General features: G+C 46.2%; 1 protein-coding gene across 1 annotated transcript in view; it reads right to left on the bottom strand.

Moving 5' to 3' along the window:
* Positions 1–22,131, bottom strand: part of LOC109853211 — a 55,926-nt gene that overhangs the window by 13,281 nt on the left and 20,514 nt on the right. The window contains exons 10-12 of the mRNA XM_020425095.1: positions 7,907–8,207; positions 6,321–6,472; positions 3,536–3,654 (exon numbers count right to left, since the gene is read on the bottom strand). Of these exons, the coding sequence (XP_020280684.1) occupies positions 3,536–3,654; positions 6,321–6,472; positions 7,907–8,207 (572 nt within the window). The remainder of the gene's footprint in view (positions 1–3,535; positions 3,655–6,320; positions 6,473–7,906; positions 8,208–22,131) is intronic.

The raw sequence follows: 22,131 nt of genomic DNA, 5'->3' as shown, positions 1-22,131 counted from the left end.
GGTAAATTCTCTCTGACTCTTTCCTTTTATGTGCGCGCACAAGGGCACGTACAGTCGTCGAAGTTGAAGTGCATCAACATGTCCGCGCGACAAAGCACATTGGACGATATCGCGAACGAGCGACGCTCACACATTTACTTGTATCCGCGTATTGTCACAGTGGCACTTTCACGATATACGAAGAGATATATTCGTGCGAGGATCAAAAAAACATTTTTATGTTATCGCGCAATTTTTACGTGAATCGCGTATCGCTGCGGTTGCAGTTGCTTTTGGAAATTCGTATTATTTTTTTTTTTTCAAATAATCATTACAACGCGTATCTACGGAATAAAAACGATATTATTTGTTTTCGATCAATGCAATCGCAAGATTAGATCTTGAAAAATAAAAAAAAAAGCAAAGAAGATCCGATGTTTTTTTTCAATTTGAACGTCCGCGTGTGTTTTTCGTTCCCGCGTTAATTTTCAAGTGCTGTTTGAAACGCTGCAACCGAAGAAGAGTCTGCGGAGAGAGAAAATCCACACTCTTTCCCATCTTAATCTCTAACTCTAAATAAATACACTCAAGAGCGACTCAATCGTACCCCAGGCGAAGTCTGGACCCGAGCGTTTCGTTTTCGCGAAGCTCTCGTGCTCGTCCGAAATTCTTGGAATCCTCTCTCGCGTCCTCTCGATCAAAAAGAAGACACTCTTCGGATCTTCGTGGAAAGAAGAAATATTTTCTCTCTCTGAATGCGACAAACGGGAACGCGGCGCGGCGCGCGCTGAACGACGCGAGAGAGTGCGAGGAGGACCTCGAACGAACTGGCGTCATGCCGATCGCTTGTTCGCCGACCGGCCGGCTAACGTAGTTGTGCATCGCCGCCGTTGCCCGGTTCGCCCAGTGCCTGGGCGTTTTGTACCTTTTGCCCCGAAGGGGCCCCGGTCGTCCCTCGACCACACGCGGGTACGTTCGCCGACAAAAGTTCCGAGAGCTTCGCTCTGGCCTCTCCTCCGGCCGTCCTTCTTCGCTTCTCTCTCCTCTGACTCGTCGCGACGACCTCACATCGTACATATACCGTGCGCCATGTGTGTTCTCTCCTATCGATGGCATTATGCGGCGGGGACGACGATAACGCGGGTTCACGAACACAAGATCCACGAGCGCGCGCGGTAATGGATGCCTCGTGTGCATCTTGCGGTAATATTCTGCGGTTGACGCGTCCGTAAAATGCGAGGTTTGCACGAGGAGGAAAAGGAGGATACGCCTCGCGGTTTATTTCGAGGACGAAGAAACGAGCATGTTTTGCGAGCGTCCAAAGTCGTGTTACGTTTTTATTTTTTTAATCTTTTTTTATGGACGCAACACGATCTACGAAGGTTAACGTTGCAAATTCGCGACACGCGAGATTGATTTTGAAAGAGGTTTTGCCGTTGAAATTTGAAGATCAACAAACAACAAATCGAATTTCAAAATTTAGCTTCCGTTCATAAGTTCCACATTTTTTTTTTATTTTTGTTTCCACGTTGAATCTGACACTTGCGCGTTATACAGTCTGCGTCATAATTTGCGAAAAATCATTTGCGTCGCAAATGATTATTTTCTTAACGTTCGTCGCAAAGAAATGGCATGCTTCGATGCGGCACCGCGCGTGCGAGAGACGTTGTGCACGAAGCTTAAGGATCCGCGTTCGCAGTTCCTTGGCACGGTGCCCTTGCTGACCGATGCTGACCGTATGCAGGATCGACCCTGGACCTCGGGTTTCTCGGTTCTCTTTTTTCACCGCGCCGCGTTTCAGTCGCTCTTTTTCCGCCCCCTTCTTTTTCTGTCTCTCTTTCTCTCTTTTTTTCTCTCTCTCTCTCTCTCCCGTTCCCTTCGATCCTCTCGCCGCCCTTCGCTGCCCATTGTACGTAATGGCGCCAGGACGACGACACTCGGGTCGTTACTTTCCTGCCTGCTCGTGCACCACGCGCGTCCCGGCGATAAACTCGAGTGTTAAAAGAGTCTCGCCGTTCGATTTTTATATTTTTTTTCTTTTGAATTTGCGCGACGAAAAATTTTACGGTTTCGATTGCGCTCGTCTTTTCCCCCTTCTCGGTCGAGAACAATCGACGACGCGTCGCACGAGACGAGACTCGCTCGGAATCGAAGAATGCCGTCTAACAGGATTATTTGTAGCGCGCGCAAAACTTGTAAATTCCGCGCTGCTCCGTGCGCTTTGCTTAGAAATTTTACGACCGTCCCGCTACCTACGCTACTGCTGTGTATACTTGTTGCATACTGAGCAGCACCGGCTTTGAAAAGTCAAAGATGAACGCGCGCGCGCGCGCGTACAAAGTTCACTCCGCACGTACTCGTGTAACTCCATTAGATTCGACGCGATATCGCGCGGATGAGAGAGTCCTCTCGTCGGAGAGTATCACGCGCGCGCGCGGTATTTCGATATTCGACTCTCTGAGTCTATTCTAGTTCGCGTAAAATAACGAGATGCAACACAATTATCTCTCTATTATTTCGTTAATTAGAAATTATTCGAACACACGCGAAATGGACGAAATATGCGATTTCTCGCTCGTAAATTTTATGAGAAATTCGCCGGGGAGAAAAGTTGAGGCGTAGGCGGTACGAGAATGTTTTGTTTACTGCGTACGCGCGATGCGGATGTTGACAATTTTGCTCTCTTGTCAAATTGCAATATATTGGATACGATATATATGTAATAGGTGCAAAAGTGCTGGTTTACACACACACACACACACACACACTCTCTCTCTCTCTCTTTCTTTCTCTCTCGGGGCAACATTTTAATTAATTGAGCTAATGGAATTTACATGCTGCGATGATGATATGCAGAGCCTGGGCCGCGTCAATGAAACAGCGTGTGTTTGCGTGACAGGGACAAAGAGACAATTACGAATAAAGCAGCGAAACGCGGAAAGGTGGGAGTGAGGGGAGAGAGCGACGATCGATCGTGCAACATATTCGCGAAAGAATTCGCCATCGCTCGATCGCATGTAACAATATTCGATCGCGACACAACTCGCGCGCATTAAATCTACAATTGTTTATAGTTTTTTCATTCAAAAAAAAATACGGAAAAAATCGCTTATATGCAATTTATTTATTTTTCATCACGTGCGTATTTTATTTTTTAAAAAGTTGCGACAAAAGACTCGTAAAACATCGACCGACACGTCGCGCGATTGTCCCGCAAAATGAACGTCGTCGTTGTGGGCGATTCATGTGTTTCGCGGCGATACAAATGACGCACTCTTGAACGAAACCCATTCGCGATCGTCCGCGCGCGGTCATAAATTTCGCGACGACCGAGCGTCGCGACGACGATGCGACGCGACGCGGTTAAATTCTACGCTGCGCGATTCTTGCACGATCGATGCCCCACGCGGACAGGACGCGAATTTCCTCTCTCCATCCATCATCATGCTCTGCCATGCCAATCGAATCGATGGGCGCTCTTTTCCGCGCTAAAGGCGTTAAAGGCGACAACGTCGACGTCGTCGTCGTCGTCGTCGTCGTCGTTGCGTTTGCTTACCCTTTTATGCAGCAGCTCGCCGCAATCCGCTCGCACCCGCTGCTGCCCTTGTCTCTGGCTCGTCGCGCCTCCGCCACGATCGACTTCTCTTCCGATCGGACTGATCATCTTTCTCTCGCCTGCGAAGCACAGAAAAAAAAAAGATATAAAGTCACGGTGTCTCTTCGCGACGTGTTTGTTTTTCTCGGGAGGAGAGAAAGCTGCGGAAGTAAACGAAGCGAAGGAAGTCGCGCGCATTTTCTGCGAGCGTGTCGTAACGAGCGAAAGGATGATATATATAGGTATATACGAGAGGTCGGAAAAATATCGGAGTCGTCGATATTCTTATAGATTTTTCTTTTCTCATACTGTTATTTCTCTCCTCATCGAGAAAAGACGTCGTGAAATGGTGAAAATAAGGTTGTAATGAAGCACGAATAGATGATGATCAGCTTTCTCCTTAATCACGGCGATTGGCAGAGACGATCTGTTTACGGTTCAAAGGAATATTTTTCTCTTCTCCCGTTGCGACAAGTTCGGATACACCACGTTGTTATTACAATGAAAGATTCTATATACATGTTTGATTTTAATATGATAATATTAAAATTTAATAGAATATTATTTTAAAATATGACGACATTAAAATTTAATATATGTTAATTTATATTAATATATTAATACGTTAATATGATTTTCGTCGATAAGTAAAATTTAATTTTGGCGATCAGAGTTTCGAGAAAACGAGAATATTGTTTTCGTGAAAATTCGATTTGTCAAAGTTCTCTCTGGTATCCATCGAAACGAGACCTTTTCCTGGAATTGTCTACATGTAATTGAACGAACTGCTGATGTATCTGTAACGCTTTTGTACCGGCGCATTCAAATGCCCGTAAAAATGTTTCGCAGCTGCGGCTATTCGGACGCTTCGTAAAATAGAGAGGCACTTCCGTCTACGCAGTATATTGCGCAGCTATTGTAGCTCCATACAGAACAGAATCGGGCCGCGCGCGCGCGCGCAGCGTTTGAAGAAAATTCTTGCTGGACCGTGGCGCGCACTCGGTGCGCCGCAATCTCCCTTATTTTTTTTTCGCGAATAATACTTATCACAACTCATCTTTCGCATCTGCGAGATAAAGTCCCCACTATCGATATATATTTGTAGTCAGATAAAAAAAACTGTTCAATAAAAAATTCGCGAATCAATTAATCCTAATCTTATAAATCCCAAACATTAATATCCGAGCGATTCTTAAAAATGAGAAAATCTTATTAACTATTTAACAGAAAAAATTCTAAAAAATATATATATATATATATATCAAAGCTAATGGTATTTAAAACCGCGTCAAACAAATGTCCAGGGTTTACAGGATACGTACCTAAATAAAAAAAAACGTTTACAGGATTAGGTCAATATGTGTAAATTTTTTTATTTAAAGGTTAACACGCGTATAAAATTTTTTAATTGGAAAGAATTTTATAAGAACTTTGAAAGTTACTCATTATCGCGATCTTACTTCAAACAGTTCGAGAATAATATTGTAATTAAAACCGACACGTCAAAAGTGGCATTATATCACTCAGACGGTGATTCGTGTAATTTCGCTCCGTGCGCGCTCGCGAATTTCCCGAAGTCTATGATATCGATTATGCGTGCGTCCTCGTGTAGTTAGACACACACACACACACACACACATACACTAGATGCATACGGGATTTCCATTATTCCGCGCGTTCGTGCATTAGACACGGGCGCGGCGCACACTTCGACCGCGGGACACACATCGCGCAAGAGCGGGATCCTCCCGGATAATTAACTCCGGAGTTTCTCTATATATATATATATCTCTCTCTCTTGTCCTGAATTTATGTGCTTTTCAACCGGTTCGGCAATTCCCGCGATTCAGAGCAGACGTTAAATCGCCGCTTAATCTCGCGAGTATTAATCGCTCATCCCCGCGCCCCAAGAGCGAAATTTCTGTTCATCACTCTTAAGTTTCCCGCGACCGCGGGAGCTAAACTGCTTCGCGAGATACGAGGTCGATTTTGAGAATGTTAAAGACAGGTGTTTGCGCGTCGTCGTGGATCTGCGGAGAGAAGACGTGGCCGCGAACCGGGAATTGTGCTTTTGTACAACGCGCCATCTCGAAAGTTGGCGATTGGGTTCAGGCGGACGTTTTCGAACGATTTGTCCGCGCGAATCGACAAACTTTTCGACGATCGCTTTTATAGTTTGATTTTTCGATCGATAAAATCAAATTTTGCGTCACGAAAGTCAACAAACTTTCCGGGCTCTTCAAAACGCAAGTTCAAAAATACTACACGTATATAGGAAGCTATTAACTTTACAACGTGTATCTTGCGCAAGTCAGAGCAACAATTTCGCAAGTATAACGCGGGCGTATTGTAACGCTTCGAGCGTTGTCTTTACCGACGAAATTAATTAGCATTTATTAACGCGCGTCTCGAAAAGAAGAAAAGTCGTCGCTGTGTGTGACGGAGGAACGCAATTGTTTCCTCCGCGACGTTCAACTCTTTTTCTCTCTCGCGAAAGTAATCCTTTTTTTTTTTTTTTTTTTTTTTTGTAGTTAGCAGCTAACAATATATTAATTGCGTCTTTTGACTAACTTGAAGCGCGCGGCAAAAGTTCGAGTTTTCTTTCATAAAGCCGGATTTCCCCCATCGGGAAAGTTGCCGCGAGCGATTAATCGCCTCGAGCCGCGGTCCCGATCGAGAGAGACCGGGGAAGAAAAACAGGACGATTAAATTATACGGAGAAAAAAAATGGAAAAGGGGAACTTACTTGGACTGTGCACTCGTATCTCGCTGTCGCTCGGGCTGGAGACTCGATGATCGTTCATCGGCGCGACCCGCAAGTGTCCGACCGGGCTGATCATACGCTGACTCGAGTGACCGCCCGGTGACGCCAGTCTCAGGTCTCTCATGTCGGCGACCCTGAAATCCGACGAGACATGAAGCAGCAAGTCATCAGCGAGCCGATTCGTGGAAAGAATCGCCGCCTATTTCAAAGGCGATGTCGTAAATGCGTTCGTAATGCGAAAGAAACGCGAGAAAGATAGAGAGAGAGAAGGAATTAAGACCCTCGACTCGAAAGGAAACGCTACCTCTGGAATACCAGTGGTTCCCAATCGTATTATTCTGTGAAAAGTTAATGATACTTAATGATACTTTTCTCTCTCTTTCTCTCATTTTCTCGCGAGACTTCTCTCAAGTTGTTATTACGTTATATTGTACTGAAGTATTAAGCTTCGAGAGAGAGAGAGAGAGAGAGAAAGAGAGAATATCGAGAGTACGAAGTTCGTAACGACGTTGCATAAAACTTGAGGATAAATCGTAGAAAAGTGAAACGTCGTAAATAGGATAGCGAAAAACTGTCTCTACGCAAAATAAACGCGGAGATTACGCGCGCTGCGAAGATACACAAATAACATGTGTGTGTGTGTATATATATATATATATATCCCCGCGCGAGTAGATTATGTTATCAAGGTAACGCGGTTTAGCTCTCACGTCACATGGTAATAATAGAGCTCGTGGCGAACTTGAGAGCTCGGTTCTCACGTCGATTGCGACATCGACGGCGGCGCCCTTCGCACAAGTTCGGTCTAATTAGTGCAATTGCGATATACCAACACAAATCCCGGGTCTCTCTTCTCTCTCTCTCTCTCTCTCTCTCTCTCTCGCTCGCTCTCTCCGTTCTTCCTCGACTCCGCGAGTTGTCAAGAGCACGCGGGAAATTTGACCGCGTCGAGCTTAACGACGCGTTCTTGTTTACGCAAGCAACGAGTAATTAAGCTCGGTGACCGAGCGAATAAACGAACGAGTTACGCACGACGGGCCAAGTAAGGCGATAAGAGCTAATCCCATTTGCGTTCGAATGGATCATGCATCTTTAAGATGACGAACTCTCGAGATTCTTTTTTTTGTTTCTTCTTTTGAAATCCGTCGATTTTGTCACGTGGTGTAAGAAAAGAATACCAATTAGCCAAAAGTAAGTTTCAATACAAGTCTTTTCAATTTATATTGTCACTTTGTTACGTCGATTGTGACTCATAATCGCGATGATGATATTTGCGAAACAATATTAACATCCGACTAGCGATAATAGTCGCGCGACCAAGTCGCCTCAAAGTGAATGAATTGTTTGTTGAGAATGAGAGCTCTCTCTGTCTCTCTCTCTTTCTCTGTCGGAACAAAACTATAGACGCGGGATTGCGGTCGCGCGCGGAGTACGTTCTCTAATAAGTTTCCCTATCACGAGGTGCGATAGGGGCGGCGGTTTAATTACAGCGCGCCCGAAACTTCTCGTTGCGCAAATAGGTACCGGGAGAGAAGAGAAACTGAGGAGGCGCGCCTATATGTACTTACATGCCGGGACCCTTGATGATATCGCCGTTGCTGGCGGCCCTCAGCATCTGAGTGGTGCCGCTGAGTTCATTTTCGAGTTGCTGCCTCATAGGTTGCTGCTGCTGCTGCTGCTGCTGAGAAGTCGTGCGATGAAGCGGAAGCGTTTGCTGCCGATGGCCGTTGCTGACGGCGCTGCTCCTCGGTAACGGAAGAGTGGACACCGCCGTTGGCGGTTGAGTCAGCGTTCTTTGAGGCAGATGAGATGTGCTGACGGCCCTCGGCGGAAGCGGATCCCTGCCTATCACGGATCCCGAGCCGGACGCTGCGCAGAAACAGAGAAATGTTCTCTCGTGAATATATTTTCAATGTATTTTTTTTTTTTTATTAATTTTGTTAAATATCCGGCGGTACATGCCGGTTCTTCTTCGTGCGAGGACACACTCTCGCGGTCGAGTCTCTTTAAAATATTCACTTTAAATGCGCGATATTTCAAACGCGAGTCTTTAACTGCCTCTTAACGCACGGCGCTTAATTAAATGTATATATATGTGTGTTTGCAAAAATTGCGCCATATATGCTAATTGAGTCTCGCGCGTTAGCGCTGTGAGATCCTTACAAGAGGAATCTTCGGATTGCGAAAGATCCCGCGAGGCTTTCTAGGAAACGTCCGTCTCGCCTGAGTAAGAAGGACGATATAAATATATGTGGGAAATGGATATTGCGAATTATCGAGTGAGAATCTTTCGCGGATTGTTTGCCCGCGGCGAACAACGCTTGTGTTGTGCGGGATAACAGTCTGTAGTTGGAAATCTTGCGATCGATTGTCCGCGGTCGATCCAATGCGTCGGATTTGATCGCAGAAAACACGGAACTTTGCAGTCTTTGATTCTGCGTCGAACAATAGGTTTTTTTTTTTTTTTTATTTTTTTTTTATTTTTGAACGTTTCATTTCGCGAAGAAAAGCGAGAACTTTAATTTATATTAACATTCGTGAAAAATAAGTTACTTCCAAATATATATAAGTTTGATTATTCACGTCTGCTTAAAATCTTACTTAACATTTTCCTCGGGGCCTTCTCTCGAGATTACATTGCTTTGTTTTTTTTTCTTATTCCGCGATAAAATTAGTATATACGCTCGTGAAAGCTGCGGGACGTCTCTCGAATGTGCGGGATTAACCGTCCCGGAATAACTTTGACAATCGAATCTCTCATGCGCCAACCAGGAGCCTCTCCCCTCTTCCTACTAGTTGCCGGATGCATTGTGGACATGGGAATACAAACGAGACAGATACGAGAGATAGAGCCGGAAACGCGCGACGTTAGGGATGACGGGAGCGTCGGGTATAAACCGACGCGCGTGTTTGAGAACAAACCGACGCCGGATGGACGGAGAGAGAAGGAAAGGACAATTTATCGCGCGCAATTAAGTCAGCCTCCGAAAGCAGGCCAAGCGCGGTTACGCAAGTTCCTCCCCAGATTACGGCCCCGCGGAGAATTACGTTCCTCGCGCGGTGCAATGTTATTCGAGCCAATTAACCGCGCGCGCGCGCGCGTCGCGGTTTAATTCTTCAATTTTCTTTCTCGGCTGTTTTGCGCTGATTTCCAGCCGCGGCAAATTCGCTCGTCCGCGTGGAAATCTGGCAGCGATCTGGCTGCCTCTCGGAATTCGATCGATGCGGAATGCGCATTCGGGGAATTCGCTGCGGCGCGGCGATGAAATCCGTGCGGATCGAAGGTATCGAAGAAGGAAGAAGTAGCTACCCGACGTTTGCCCGACGATCGCGAATCGACGGAAATAATATCCGTCGCGCGACAATCGTTCACGCGGCTTTAAACGACGGCGTTCACGCTCAAACTGACGTAGGGAATGCAGCGAACGACCATCGGCGCGATGCCATATGGGCGCAGCAGGAAACTCTCCTCTCTCGCACTTTGCGTATAATAGACGGTATTCAATCTGCAGAATGTATGGACCGATAGCGCGCGCGCGCGCGCGGCATACTCGCCGTATATACGAGCGATAAAGACATCAGCGCGCTGCTTGAAATTCCGCTCTCCTCTTCCCCGCCGGATTCTTCCGATCCGGAGTTGTATTTTGCAAATTGATATTGCGAAAGTGTTCGATACATATATATACGCCGGACGAAGAAACTCGGTAAATCAGTTGGCGCGAAGGCGAGAATACCATCGCGCGGGGGAATTAAGATGTCCCCATTTGTAAAACTCGTGTTATCCCACAACATCCGTTAAATCATAACAAACGATTTATTTTATTCGCAGCGACGTGAAAAATGCAGCATGACGTTTACAAAAACCCGCTCCATTTTCCAACTTATCGCGGCTGTTCGTGAGCAACAAGACTCACAAAGTGAGAGAGAAAGAGAGAGAGAGAGAGGGAGAAAGTCTTATTATGCATAAAGTACCGGGAGAGATGCGCGCGCGGCAACTTCGGCGGAAATAAATTTTCGCGCCGCGCGCGGAACGATAGAGAAAATTTACCGAAGAGGAAGCTTGCGAAAATAATCAACGCGAGCAAAACGGAAACTCGGAGAGCTTCGAGAAACTACAGCTGTGATGGACTATTTTCCGTACTACTTTCTATAATGTCACCGCAGGAGAAGTTTATTTCCCCGCGGCGCAGAAGTTATTTCTATTGCAATTCCATTCCGGCACTTTTGTTGGATCAGCAATGGGTTCATCTTGTATCAACAATCGCTTCTCCCTCTCTTTCTCTTTCTCTCTCTCTTTCTTTCGCTCTTCTCTCTCCCGTGCATTTTTCGTTAGCTGAATTACATCGGTGAATAATACACTCGACTTTTCTTCCAGCCGCGCGAACAACACGGCGCACGAGCGCGTAACTCGAGAGAATGTACTTCTGAAGCGAATGTTCAATATATGTGTGCCATTTGCGCAACGTTTTTACTATTACGGAGACCGCGCGTGGAGATCGCGCAGGTGCGCACGCACGAGCGCGGAAGTTTTCGCGAATACAAACTTTTTTTTTTTTAAACTCTGTCTCTTCCAGCTTCGCGATGTACGTAACTCGACGCGCGTGTGTTTTCCGATGTACGTCGTATTGACTGACCATGGACAATCGACAATCGTGACCGCGAACCGACGGGAATGCGTGACGACGCATCCGGGATGCCGACGATTTGCGCGGATTCATCGTCGCGCGGCGAGCGAACACGCGAGCGAATAAATAGACCGACTTCGCGACGTTATCGATAACCAGGCGCGACGTGCGCCCGGTCGCGGTGCAAATCAGAATCGACTTCCTAAGTGAGAGATCGCGCAGTTTTTCTTGCGCAAACGTAATTGTATTTCCTAGTTGTTTTGTTTGTTTCTTGTGCGAGCGGAAATGCGCGGATGGACGGACGTTATAGCAATTTCGGTCAATTTTCGTCCGACGCGTCGGTCCACCGTGAATCTGTCGCTTTTTTTTTTTTTTTTTAACGCCGATCAATATAAATGCGAGTTAAAAAAAACAAATAAAAATCTAAATAAAGAAAATTTTAGATGAAACTATATGGCGACGATCAATCAGTTTCAACGTGGAAAAATCTCTTTCGGTCAGTCTGCGATAAAAACAACAGCTCTCGATTTTTAAAGTAAATTCTCTCGCCCAATTCCGGTAGGTGTTTGTTTGTTTTTTTTTTTTTTTTTTATTCGCGAATTCGAAAGAGAAATCTGTTAAGAATTTTATGCGCATTCAATTCGACAGAGAACCAACCGTCGAGAAAATTTCCGATGGTTCTTATTGTGCTCTACATAAAACGTGATCGTTCGTTTTGTCATTTGTTCTATAATATAATTGCAACGTATTGATCCCCGTCACATTTGAAAAGCTTAAATTGTACGTATCGCGTCTCCGCATTTCCGCGAGTTATATACGACGGAACGTGTACACATACGCGCGCGCTCCGTTCATTTTTCCGCTCGAAATATTCAACGTGCGCGCGGAACGTCGAAAATAATCGCGGATAATCGGAGAAGTAATTTAATAGGCACTCGCGTATCGCAATATCGATCGGCGATATATAGTTGCGCGCTCGTACATACATATGTGCACGCGCAATCCCGCGCCGAGTCGACTCTCTTCTCGCGAACTCAGATAGGCAAATACGCACACCCGATCACAAATTCGAACTTACGCGTGTCCGTTGACCCGTTAACGCAAAGTCGCGCTGGAAACTTCGAGAGACCTCGTGTAACAGATTGGAAATCGTTGTGTGAGATATATTACCTAATTTCTGCTACGGAGACCTCATTCCGACGCGCGTTTGCAAAATTCGCGACGCGAGAAATTTGCGCGTTTCGGCGCAATTAAGCGCGGAAATTTATTAAATTCGCGTGCGCGAATTGTTAAGCGAGCGACGCGAATCACGAATCATCGAAAATAAAAATCATCCGCGCACGATGGAAAATAACAATGATGAAAAAAAAAAAAAAAAAAAAAAAAAAAACTGTCCTGGGACAGCGCCGATTTCTCGCCGCTTAGCACAAGCGCGTAAATATAGGCGTGCCACTTGGCAGAGAGCGCAGAAAAGATCAAGGTGTGCACAAAACGAAAGCCGTTATTCGCGCGCATTCCGGGAGTGTATACGCGCGTAATTCTTCAAAGAGACACGAGAGAGTCTCGCTCGCTTTTTGCGTCCCTCTTTTGCGAAAAAAAAAATGACTGTTCCCCGTAATAACACCGTGGGCGCGTAGTAAACCGTGCGAATTGACGGCACGATTTCGCAAAGCGTCTCGAATCGGGAAGAGAGATGAGTCTGAACTGGAAATTATGCTTTCACGGTAGAAAGGGAGCCCCCCGAAAGGGGTGGTTCTATGGAGTCTCCGACTGTGCGGGAAGAGAAAGAGAGAGCACGGGGATTAAAGCCAGGATTGTTCAATCCCTGACTCCCAAAAGGCAAAGGGGGTTGCGGAGTGAGCTCTCTCCCTCTTTTTTCTCTCTCTCTCTCTCTCTCCCCCTATGGGGGTTTAATGGCTGGCGCCGCGACGCCGGAAAAGACGTCGGAGGGTCGTTGGAACGACGATGAGCGTTGTCGGCTCCGGAAGGACGCGCAGATATCGTCATCCTGTGGATCAAAATTCGGCTCTGTAACGCTCCAAGGATTACGGGAAAAGGGAGGGCGGAGACTTTCTCTCTCTCTCTTTCTCTGTCTCTCTCTTTCTCTCGGAGAGGTTAATGGAATTCGTGGGAACGAGAGAAGCATAATGGAATACTTACAAATGCAATTCGTCCATTTGATCGATCGATTAATTATACAAAAAGTGTATTGCGATGCTTTCTGCTTTTTGATTAATTGTTTCGATGCTCGTTAGCCGGCTTTTAAATTTGCTAACCTCGGTTATGTAATCTCGAGTATTTTCTCTCTGAATAATTGTTTCTACAGCATGTGCTGTGGAAAACCTTAGAAAAATGCTATAAACGCTCTAGAAGGAAGATTTTCTACGAAACGAGAACATTTGTCGAGGACACTAACTCGCCGTTCGTGCTGCTCTTTTTTATCACGTCTCACGTTTGCGCCAACGTTGTATGTTCGCGCTCGCCTCACCTTCATCGTCGTAGCGCGAAACCAGGAAGGTTCGCGGGGTAGGCAAACAGAAATAGATCGTGGTGCTTTGAACACGACGGCAGCGGCGGCGGGAAACGTACTCCCACGGTCATTTGTATCGTCCTCGACCTGTTGCTGTTATACGGTCGGACGAGGGGGATGTTGATTTTCCTTTTTCCGTTCCACGCCGGACCACGTCGTATATATATACCGACCCTTCGGGTTTCGCTTTCCCGTCATTATTACAACGGGATGGAAAAAAGAAAAGCGAAGAAAAACGACGGAGGGCAACGGCGGAGGCGTAATAAATATTTTACACCTCCGCGGAATTTCACGAGCGCTTGTTTTCTCGCCGTGCAGCGCTTTGCGCTGTGAGATAAAACGAGGGATCACGCTATCGCGGTACGTCTCGCTTAGCGCGCGTGGCCGTAAACCAGCGACGACGCTGCTAAATTCTCAAAACGAAAGCGACATGATGATAATTCATTTCGCGAAGCAAAACTTTCGGTGGCGCGCCAGTATAACGCGCGTCCCGGAGAGAAAATAACTCTCGCGCACGCTCGTTAAAGTCTAATTTTCTCGACTCGAAAAAACTTGGGATCTGTTTTAAAAATTACTTATAGATCGGAGAACAATTGTACTCGAGAGATACGCATTAAAGGAAANAAAAAAAAAAAAAAAANAAAACAAAACACATCAGTAAATTATTTATCTGGCAAGTTTTTCCAGCGATGCGTATTTTTCGAATAAAAAAAAAAAGTGAGATTAGATTAGATTAGAAAGTTTTATTTACATCGCGCTCTCTGCGAAAATCCTCTCGAGCGCGAGAGATTAAAAAAATGAAAAACATACCCAAAAAGAAAAACAAAACCTAAAACGAATGAACGACGAGCGAACAAATGAAACAGACGGACGCGGAGAGGCTAAATTGTCCCCGTTGAGGCTGATGAAATCCGGTGTCGTTTTGTTTTACAATATACGGGAAAGCAATTTGACGCAACGCGGCTAATCAGGTATTGCCGAACTCCCCGTGCCGCAACTCCGCGAGTTTCGCGTTGCCGCAACGTGTTACTCCCGTGCGAACTAATCTCCCGCATCCTTCCGAGATCGCGCAACGGTCCGCCGCCGCAATCTCGCCACTGTGATTATGGTAGCAAGTAGCCACCGGGACCGCCGACCCGACGTCGGCGTAACGGTATCTGTAGTGATCAAGTGGGTCAGACGACTCGATATCGTCGCTTTTGTCTCACCGACCGGGTGTGTTTCCAAGGCGCGCGAAAGATTTTATTCTTTCCGATCACGACGCTCGTGTGTGTGTACATCGTCATCTTCAAACGTGACGGCACGAAACGCGCGCACGCGAGTCGACTCCGGAGATCCCGTTTTGTTACGCGCGCGTATGTAATAAAACGCGCGAGCGAGCGAGCGAGCGAGCAATTGATCGATCGTCCACGATCGTTTTACACTGCAGACGCGAAAGAGAGAAAGAGGGAGAAACTAAGAAAAGAAAGAGAGAACGCGAAGAGAGCACGAACGCGGTTTTATTAAAGAACACGTGCGAAATAGACGGTGAAATAGATCCGCGCGACTAAATCGCATAATCGGCCGAATCGTTTTTATCGCCTCAATATAAAATACAGTTGCAGTGAAAGTTGATATCGCGTATTTAATAGATGTTCGCGCTTGTTTTGCGACCGAATTTGCGATTTTGCGGTTTTTGTACTAACGGAGAAAGCGCGGATCTAAATTTCGCCGAGCAATAAAAAACTCGAACGATCGGAGGGAAATTAGTGCGCTATCACCGCGTTCTTTGCGGCGCGGTGTACATGTTTATACAGTCGTATCGGTTTCTTTATTCGTGACTGAGCGCAAAAAAAAAAACAGCACGGGTTAACGCGAGTGGAAATTAGAATCGCGCCGCGACTTTTTTACGGAACACACAGCAGAACACAGGCGCGCGCTACGCGCACGCTATTATTATATGGTTTTATTTTAACGTGTTGTGTCAGCGAACAACAACCTGTCACCGCGATGACAGCTAGTAATACGTCTTACAAACCATATATAATACCTACACATATGAGAAATGTCAAAAAAAAACGCATGAAAATCAAACTCGAAAAATAGTGAGAGGGAGAAGAAACAACATGACCAAAGTCACGTGACTTAACTTTAGTCACGTGTCTTGAAAAATCTACTACAAATGAATCGAGAAACGTCCACTCAGCGTCGAGATAGAAGCAACAACAAATCAAGATTTCGATTGTGATTTTTTTTTTAATACGCTTTTTCTGGCAGGATCAGCGCGTATAAAGAAAACATTCGCGTTTGATCCAAAGCGGAGCTTGGAAAGCGGAGGAGCGGGTTCGAGCGTCTAACGACATTTTTTGTCGCCGCGTAAACTCAAAGCGCAAAAATGTGACGCGAAAGTGGCCGGGCGCGCGTTCTCGAGTTACAAGGGCGTCCTTCGTCGTTTTACGGACGGACGTAAAAGCGTTAACTGACGAACGACCGGAAGAAGCGAGAAGGTATATAAAGCGTCGCCGCGTCGCGCGATGGCCGCCAATCGATAAAGTTCAGTCTCCGGCTCTTCTTCCTCTTCGTCTCTCCGCCGGCTTTTCAATAGGACACACAGAAGCGAAATTGAATATCTCATACGTATATACGCGGTTAAAGCGGAAAGAATGCAAGCGACGCGACGAGAGAAATAAGCTACGGCGCGTGTTTCAATCACGCGCGAAAGCAATCGATCGTCTTAATCGAGGACAGAGAATGCTCTCTTCAATTCCGCGAAAATTAAACATTAAGGCGGAAATTTGTAATTTAGCATAGCGACGGGCATACACACACACACACACACACACGCGTCGATCATCCGTTAGCCGATCCAGTTATCGGAGGTAGTAGAAAAAGGAAGAAACTACACCACGCTCGTTGAAGAACGTAGAAATGTGCGAGCGACCGGACAAACTAGGTTGCTTGCTTTTTCGTCGCGTTTCCGCGAGGTTGGTTTCTTGTCGCACGATTTTTCCCGGTCGGACACGGTCATCGCGATCGATTCGATGACGGCAGGTGCACAAACGATCGTTTCTTCTTTCCCTGAATTGTTGCCTACTTCCAACGAAACCGTGTCAGTGGTTTCCTCTTTTGCTCTCGAGCGAGCTACTCTCATTGAGCGAATAGAATTTATATACCCAATGTTAATATTTAAATAAGACCGACAGATAGCTTCCACGAGTGTGCGCAACAAAACGAACAGAGCGGAGAACAGGTGCGGCGCAGATGTGTGGAAAATATCGCGTAGGAGTGAATGAAAACCGGTAACAAGGAGAACGTAGAAAAGTTTAGAGAGAGAAAGAGAGATAGATATGTGTATAGATAGATATAGATAGATATACGTACACAAACTTTCCAGGGTAACGTTTCAGCGAGTTGATGGAAAAAAAAAACAACAAAAAATCCGCCAAGCACCTTGCGCAGTTGACACGCATTGCGCAAAGACCGAACCCGCGAGTTCCGCGACTAGGGTAACGGTACCTCGGAGGTAAACTCCGTTCTGCATCGCAGCCACGCGCGCGTTAAAACCTTTGCCACTTTAACGGTTCACGTGGCGGATTTCGATTCGACTGACGCTTTCGGGCGTCGCGTCGCGTCGCGTCGCGCGACAAGAACACAATCTCCGACCTCTATTCGTCAATGACACATCTTTTGTCTTCGGATGAGCCGGTTGAGAGCAAGAAACTTCACCGGGAGACGCGATAAATACATCCCCGCTTGCGCGCGATGTTTTTGTAATCGTTCGTGATACGGACGTTGGGTCGTCCCGTAATATTTGCGCGAAGGGTCGACAAACTCGCGAGATCGCGTAACCAGAAAGAGTCGTCCTCCGATCGCGCGCGAAAGTCGGTACAGCTGTTGTCGGCCCGGACACGGTAAATTAATCGCGTCGGAAACAACAGTAACTTGATAGCTCCGCGTGTCTTTTCTTTGCGGTAAAATAATTGGATTTGGGAAAACACTTTAGAGCGGAGTTTAATCGGACCGCTCGATCGCCGTTATTAGAAGGCAATGTTGTAGCGCAGGCCAACGCGAATTGCTTGCGGTCGACTCATTATCGAAAATAGCCACTCTGTGTTGTTACTTTCGTTCTCGGATAGAACCAATTCGAGAAATAAATGCTTCTTAAACGACGTAGGTCGGTTTGTTACGTCGTTCGATTTTGAAAATTAGAAAAACGAAACAGAGAGAAAGAGAGAGAGAAAGAGAGATAGAGAGAAAATTTGCCATAAGAAAAATACACATATTTCGGATTGACAAAGTTGACTTGTCGTTGACTTGAGGAATTAACGTTATTTACCTAGACGTGACACAGGACCGGAGAGCCATTCCATTTTGTTACTTACGTAAATAGAGACGATACGATATTTACTCACCTAATGACTACTACTCGACAAGCGAAGTTAAATGTTACAAACGCGACTGCCGAATAAAAGCAGTTTGAACCGCGGTATCAACCCAACAGCTGTGATCGTCGCTGCTAACGCGAACGATTCAATGATCGAAAGTGCCGGGCGCTCGGGTAACGGTACTCGGCGAGAGGAATGCTCTCTGCATCTCCGAGTTGGGATAAGCGAGCGGAGCAGCGCGTGTGCTGTGACCGCGGGCCAGGTTTCCGAAATATATTCTCGTCGGGTCCGATCTCTCTCTCTCCCGCGCGCGCGCGGCCACTCGCACGGTCCCCGCCGGCGATCGATACACACCGCGAGAACGCGATGTTTTTCGTGCGCAACAGTGATTCTGGCAACGCTCCAAAGAGAGAGAGAGAGAGAGAGAGAAAGAAAAAAGAAAAGAGCGGAGGAAACCGTGTTTGCTCCTCCGTCCAGAAGCGGCGAGGACGCGACCTTCCTCCAATTTGCCCGCGAAGACCCGAATTCGCGCGCGCCAATCTCGACGAAACCTCGCGGAAAATTGGAAGAATCCCGCCGCGTTGTATTTCCCAGGCGCGAGTGATTGACGTTTTCGCGGTTTTTCGCGAAAACGAGGTTATTGTTGCGCGCCGTTTCCGCGCCCCCGAGATTATTCTCTCGAATATCGCCGCGATTTTACACCGGCGCGCGCGCGCTCTTCTAACTTCGCCGCGAATTCACCAACCTCGGTCTCGGTTTCCTTCCGATGACGCGTCTGATCGAAATTCGCAAATTACATCTGCCGATCACAATGAACATTTTAATACCGAACTTTCTTGTCCGAGACAACGTCCTTCCTCCTCGCGGAGAGAGAAAAATTGCGGAGGAACATCCTCGCGATAAACGAGACCTCGCGAGCGAACAATTGAAACGGCTCGCGTTAAAATGAAGTCTCAGAAAGAGACTTCATTTCAAAATACCCTTTTCTCTGACGATGGCTTTTTCCTATCCTTCCTCAACGGAGCTTCTCATTTGCGCTTCGAGTTCGCTGCCAGACACACGCTTCGGCGATGATAATAGTCTATCGATCCGACGACGACGACGACGACGACGACGACGACGACGACGACGCGAAATGGGATCAAAGAGAAAAAATGCACAATCAACCGCGCGGCGGCTACATCATTAAATATATTTAATTAAAACAATATGCATTTCATTAGATATCTCACAATTAATTCCAATTGATATTGCAGAATTTCAGTTCAGGCGCGTTATCTCTCCCGTTCTAATTATACTTGTACATTGCCGGAGAGATACTTGCGAGTTTCTCTCTCAGTACAACACACAAGCGGGTGCTACCTAACTCGCGCGCGCGGTAAAACCCAGCAGTTCTCTCTAACTCGATACTTCATTCTCGACGCAACATTCTCTCCGTTAGTGAAGGGAAGGCGACAATGTATACATAATACACACGCGGCGTTTTACGATATACATGTATTACACACACACACACACGCCGTCCAAGCTCTTGTTCCAATCACCGATTTAATACCACAATCACGCCGCTTCAAAGCATTCAAAGAACGCCATTTAACGGAAGACGATCGTAGGACGGCACATGAAAAAAAGTCGATCGTATGTAATCAACAAAAGAAAAGAACACGTGTGCGATTTGTGGATCAACATACGTACTGTATTTGCCGGTCCAGCAGCTGCCGCAGATCAGACCAACTTTCCCACCCATCTTCGTTGCGATAACGAGATGCGCAGCTATCGAGAGGCCCTTGCTCCCTGCCGTGAATCTTATTAGCGGCGCGATCGACGTACTGTCGCGCCACGTGCGTGTCATGAGCGGCACAAGGCGCGTCTCCCGAGGCCGCGGATCCTCCGTTTCGCTTCACACACACACACACACGGACTTTGTCGTATATCGTCGGGAGAGAGCAAATATCGGCGACAATGAGCATCCAATGGTCGATACGTCGACGCAAACACACGTCCGAGTTCACAAACCGCGCGATAATTAGACCGATCGAGCCGCTCCGCATCGATCCACGTGTCAAACCACTTTTCACGCAATCCGCCACGAGATTTTTCTGATCTCGAGAAATATCTTCAAAACGAATTGCGACGTCCGTTTTTTAAGATTGATCGATGAAACTGTTGTGATTACGTTATGTTATATATACGTTTGATCAAATGCAGAAACTGTTTTGGTGTCGAAAAGATCGAAAAATTTCGACGCGAGATATAGACGATCGCGCGTCCCTCTCGAAGATCGATCGAGAGTGTTAATTTTGTAAAATTATTTTCGCGAACGACGAAATGCGTATCGATCAGTACGGGAGCGTGTACGGGGGGGGCTTATTGAATTAACGGGTTTGGTAGAGAAACGTGAAGCCTGTCTGTCACACTTTGGAACTTTCATTTAGAATATTTCCATATTTTGCGCGTCGTTTATTGCTGCAAAGTCTCAAACTAAATCCGACCGAATCCGGGCTCTCCACTACTCCCACACACGTGTGCGAGTTTATCTCCAAGTTGTCAACTTCGCGTTACGTGCGATGATAACATGTTGAAAAAAAAAAAACTACTACACGGACGACACGTTGATATTTTTTTCAGCAAAATATCCTCTCGCGCGCTATAAAATGTACACGATCGACAAAACAATGAGATAAACATCCAGAGGAAATTTTTATCAATACAAAAAAAAAAAAAAAAAAAAAAATACAAAATAAATTGTCAGTAGCATTTAACAAAACGAATAGTGGATCTTTTTATGTCGTCAAATCGACAAGTTCCGATATTTATATCAGACCCCGTGATATTATTGCAACGCTCGTCGCGCGGTTTTCGGAGATACGCGCGCCGTCGTACGCATGAAAATTTTATTGTCACAGTTCCAGTTTCGGATTTCAGCAATTCAACACCCGACACGCACGCTACACAACGTCGCTATATATTTTAAGACGCAGCGAAAATCCGCCTGACGAATCACGCGCGAGGTCCTTCTTCTTCTTCTTCTTCTTCTCTTTCACCGCAGGACACGTAAAAATTATCCGAACGCTTCTGTTACATCACGCGTTACAGCCTTTCGCGCCTCTCGCTGTTCATTCTTAACGAACATTGCGCATCCTCTAGTTGAAAATGTCACGACCTCGAGTGAACTTTCAGAGAAACGAGAGACGATCGTTCTTATCGTTCGCGGCCGAAGATGTGTTTCGACGTTTGCGCGCGACAAAACGCCGCGTTATCGCTTTTATTTCGCAAAATTCGAATTTGAATTTTTCATCGAATCGATCAACCAACCAGCGGCGACGCGACATTTGTCACGCGCACGTTTCTATAATAATTTCAACCCGATGTCGGACACACGTGCGCGTCTCTCGCACCTGTTCACCTTTCACGACAATATTCCACGAGAAAAAAAAAAAAAAAACTAACAATTAACACCGTAGACAATTGACGGTTGAAACTTTGCTTGGAAAAGCGACACTTTTACAATTAAGCGAGAGAGATTTAATTTACGATTTCAATTTGATCAGCGCAATCAGCGAAGACACGAAATCCGCGCGCGATCTCGATCCGCACGTCGATCGATGCGAACTGGCACGCGCTCGCCGCACGCGAGAGTCGCGTGGAATCGCGCGGAGCGCCACCGACTGACTGACTGACTCGTGGCTTCTATCATCCGACCAGGCAGCCGGTTGTCTGTCGTTTCCACTACGTCTCTCTGTGCGTATGTGTGTGTGTGTGTGTGTGTGCAACTCTGTCTGGTCTGAAGGACCCCGCGCGGTCAAAAACCGCGATGACAATCGAACGCGATACGCGTGAGATGCGCGCAATAATTTAATACGAGAAGAAAAAACCACTATTCTCGGTATTGCACGTATCAACGGTTCTTGCATTTCACGTCATTCCGAGTCAAACGAAGGTTTGGCGTTGTGCGACTGTTTTTTTTTTTTTTATTTCAGAGATTGTGTACTGATGTTATTTCATTTTTATTGCTTAATTTAAAAAAAACATAAATATTTGCGCAACTGTCTCGAATAAAACGCTTCTTCCTGCCGTTCCCGTAACTTTTGATATTGAGTTAATTTTCTCTCGAAGATCGGAAATTGATACCGACAAGTTGGAAAAATTGATTGTCAGATCGCTTGTAGTTTGAAACGAGTATTTTCTTGATACACCAAGCACAATTATCAATTTTCATTTGATTCGATGTTCCTATTTCTTCTATGTACAGATATATATATATATATATATAT

The sequence above is a fragment of the Pseudomyrmex gracilis genome, unplaced genomic scaffold (genome assembly GCF_002006095.1).
Source record: "Pseudomyrmex gracilis isolate BER0280 unplaced genomic scaffold, ASM200609v1 scaffold_45, whole genome shotgun sequence".
Taxonomy (NCBI): Eukaryota; Metazoa; Arthropoda; class Insecta; order Hymenoptera; family Formicidae; genus Pseudomyrmex; species Pseudomyrmex gracilis.
The sequence above is the reverse complement of the archived record's forward strand: the minus strand, read 5'-3'. Positions and strand labels throughout refer to the sequence as shown.